Source organism: Orycteropus afer, unplaced genomic scaffold (assembly GCF_000298275.1).
Source record: "Orycteropus afer afer isolate SDZICR_OR568_19922 unplaced genomic scaffold, OryAfe1.0 scaffold00627, whole genome shotgun sequence".
Lineage (NCBI taxonomy): Eukaryota > Metazoa > Chordata > Mammalia > Tubulidentata > Orycteropodidae > Orycteropus > Orycteropus afer.
Genome location: NW_006922214.1, coordinates 1,334,234 through 1,337,509, shown reverse-complemented (window position 1 = coordinate 1,337,509; position 3,276 = coordinate 1,334,234). Strand labels below are relative to the sequence as shown.

The following is a 3,276-nucleotide window of genomic DNA, read 5'->3' as shown; positions in this document are numbered from 1 at the left end:
ACCCTGGCTTGAGCTTCCACTTTTTGTGGTGTTCCTGATTTCCTATGTCTTGACAATCTTTGGAAATTTGGCCATAATTCTTGTGGCACGTCTGGACCCCAAACTCCATTCTCCCATGTATTTCTTTCTTAGCAATCTGTCTCTCGTGGATCTTTGCTACACCACTAGTATTGTTCCACAAATGCTGGTAAATATATGCAGCATCAGGAAGGTAATTAGTTATGGTGGCTGTGTGGTCCAGCTTCTCATTTGTCTGGCCTTGGGTGGCACTGAATGTCTTCTCCTAGCTGTCATGTCCTTTGACAGGTTTGTAGCTATTTGTCAGCCTCTCCGTTACTCCATCATCATGCACGAAAGGCTCTGCCTCCAGTTAGCAGCTGCATCCTGGATTGGTGGCTTTGGCAACTCAGTATTACAATCCACCTTGACCCTTCAGATGCCATTTTGTGGCCACAAAAAAGTCAATCATTTCTTCTGTGAAGTCCCTGCTCTGCTCAAGCTGTCATGTGCTGACACAACCGCAAATGAGGCTGAACTATTCTTTGTCAGTGTAATATTCCTTCTACTACCTGTGATACTCATACTTATTTCATATGCTTTCATAACCCAAGCAGTGTTGAGAATACAGTCAGCTGAAGCTCGGCGAAAGGCTTTTGGGACATGTGGCTCCCACCTAATTGTGGTGTCTCTTTTCTATGGCACTGCTATCTATATGTATCTGCAACCACCATCCCCTACCTCCAAGGACCGGGGAAAGATGGTGTCCCTTTTCTATGGGATCATCGCACCTATGATGAACCCCCTTATTTACACACTTAGAAACAAAGATGTAAAGGGAGCTTTTAAGAGGTTAGTTGTAAGGGTCTTCTTGATCAAGAAATGAGAAATGTTATAGGTCTTGCTGAAGGCTTGAGATTTACTTAGCTAAATAATTCAATTCTCTCCTAGTTGCTCTATTTTTGCTATACTTAGAACTCTTATGGTGATTGTCCTCAAACAAAATTTCACTGACATACTGGATTTTTTGTCTTACCGCCTAAATATATTCATTGCTACCTACAACTTGTCTTTTTAAGATTCTCAAAATAGTATAACATTGAAAGCTTTAAGTTCTCAGCTTTACACCACTGGTTTGTGTACTTTAGGAAGACTAGACATCTTTGAGACTAGAATGCACACTAGGAACTCTTCCTCTGGAAACATAATATATTCATGTACATATTAAAGAAACACACTTACAAAGAAAAACATGCAAATTTATTTCTGACAATTACAGGACACCTAATAGAATTCCAGGAAACTATCCATAGCTCGCTCTTGTGAATTGGATGTAATTTCAATAGCTCAACTTAAATTTTTCGCACCATTCACACATCAACATAATGATAAAATCCATAATAAGTTTTCTTCAACAGTTTATCTAAGGTCTTTCATTCTGCTCTCATGATTTCTCCTAAACTGAAGTGTCCTATTTGATTCTCTGTACTACTGTTGTAGCTTTTTTTAAAGACTTAATGAAATATTGTTCCTTGAAAACACTTTTCATGATTCCTCTACTATCTGTCTCTTTTAACAACTAAAGCTCTTAATAGTCTACATCAGAAAACATAGCGCATTGTATAATGATGTCCAGTGTCTAATGCACTTTTCATGTTGAAAGTGAAAAGTTAATTAAAACCATGTTCAGTCCCTTGAGGTAGGAAGCATAAATGGTAGTTACAGTAGTTCCATGTTGTTAGAGCCCGAGGAGGGTAAAATAGTCTAAGGGAACAGCCATCTTGACCAAGCTTTAACCATGGCATAGTGCCTAAGCCATTTGACTGCTAACCAGAAGGTTGGCAGTTCAAACCTACCAGCCACTCCATGGAATGAAGACTGGGCAATCTATGTCTGTAAAGTTTTTCCACCTCAGAAACCCAATGGGGGTCACTATGAGTTGGAATCAACTTGATGGCAGTGAGTTAGTTAGTTAGAGTTCCCTCCTTACAGGCCTTCAGGCTCTCCCACCTGAGTGCTCTCACTCCCACATTTCTCCTTATCTCCTTATCTTTCCTTGGAGGCTTGGTTGTACCCACTCCCATATTCTCCACTCCTTGTAAAGTTGATCTTTCTGGGCATGTGTGAGGAGTTTGCAAGACAATTACTCTGACCAGGCCCATTTTAGGTCACTTACCAGAAGAATGACAAAAAGGCCACAAGACAAAGAGGACTCATCCCAATAACAACAAGGCACTGTAAGCATTCCTCAATCACTGTATCCCAACTCCATTGAAAAACCCTAACCTTTTATCAGCTCAGGGAGACAGTCTTTGGCTGACAAGGTCCCCCTATTTCCTTGGGTGTCTATACTTAATAATAAAACACTCTGGCCTTTCTTCTACAACCTAATTTGGTGAATAGTGACTGGGATCTTAAAAGCTTTTGAGCAGCCATCTAAGATGCAAGTATTGGTCTCCTCTCAGAGGGAGCAAAGAGGAGTGAAGAAAATCAAGGTCATCTGGAAACAATTAGTCTAAAGGTAAAATGGACCAGGAGAACCTTAGCCTCCATGACCAGAGATGAAAAGAACAAGATGGTGCCTGGCTACCAACACCAACTACTCAGAAAGGGGTCAAACCTGGGGACCCTGGATAGAGTAGGGCGGAAAAGGTGGAACAAAATTCAAAAACACAAAAATATCCATAATTGCTTGTTGGGTGGAGACTGGTGGAACCCTTGAGACTATAAACTCGGATTACCCTTGGAGCCTAGAAATAGACTCACTTATGTCATTGGCTCTCAGCCCAATAATAAAAAGATCCACATACAGAATACCTACCCCAGGTCAATACACCCACTAATTCTAGGGAGATGCACTCCTTGGATCAAGCACCCATGGAACACCAGAAGGGTAGCATTCACATAGGCAGAAGCCTGGACAGACTGGAATGCATGGATGACAGGGGCACAGGGAAGGGGTGGTCATGGGGAGGACAGTTGCTTATGGCTGGAGATAGTAATCGGGGCATGAGATCAGATGTGCATGAATTGTTGAAAGTAAAACAAGTTTGCTGTAAATTTGCACCCAAAACACAATAACAACAACCACAACAAAACATTCTGGGTTTTCACCTCATGCAGTTGTCTAGTAATTTTCCCTCCTTTCAGCAAGTAGCTAAGAATTATACTTGGCTGGTTACAGTGTCACCTTCAGAGCTCCTCAAAGTTCTGAGGACAATACTCACACACTGCATTTATGTGTTACATCTTACTGTCATTAATTTAATTGCTTATTTA

The 3,276-nt window shown here is 41.1% G+C and overlaps 1 protein-coding gene across 1 annotated transcript in view; it reads left to right on the top strand.

Moving 5' to 3' along the window:
• The window catches only part of LOC103210603 (olfactory receptor 2B6-like), a 5,307-nt gene extending 4,383 nt beyond the window's left edge, over nt 1–924 (top strand). Inside the window, 2 exon segments of the mRNA XM_007956516.2 lie at nt 1–854; nt 857–924. Coding sequence (XP_007954707.2) covers nt 1–854; nt 857–924 — 922 coding nt within the window.
• Nucleotides 925–3,276: the final 2,352 nt, after the last annotated feature.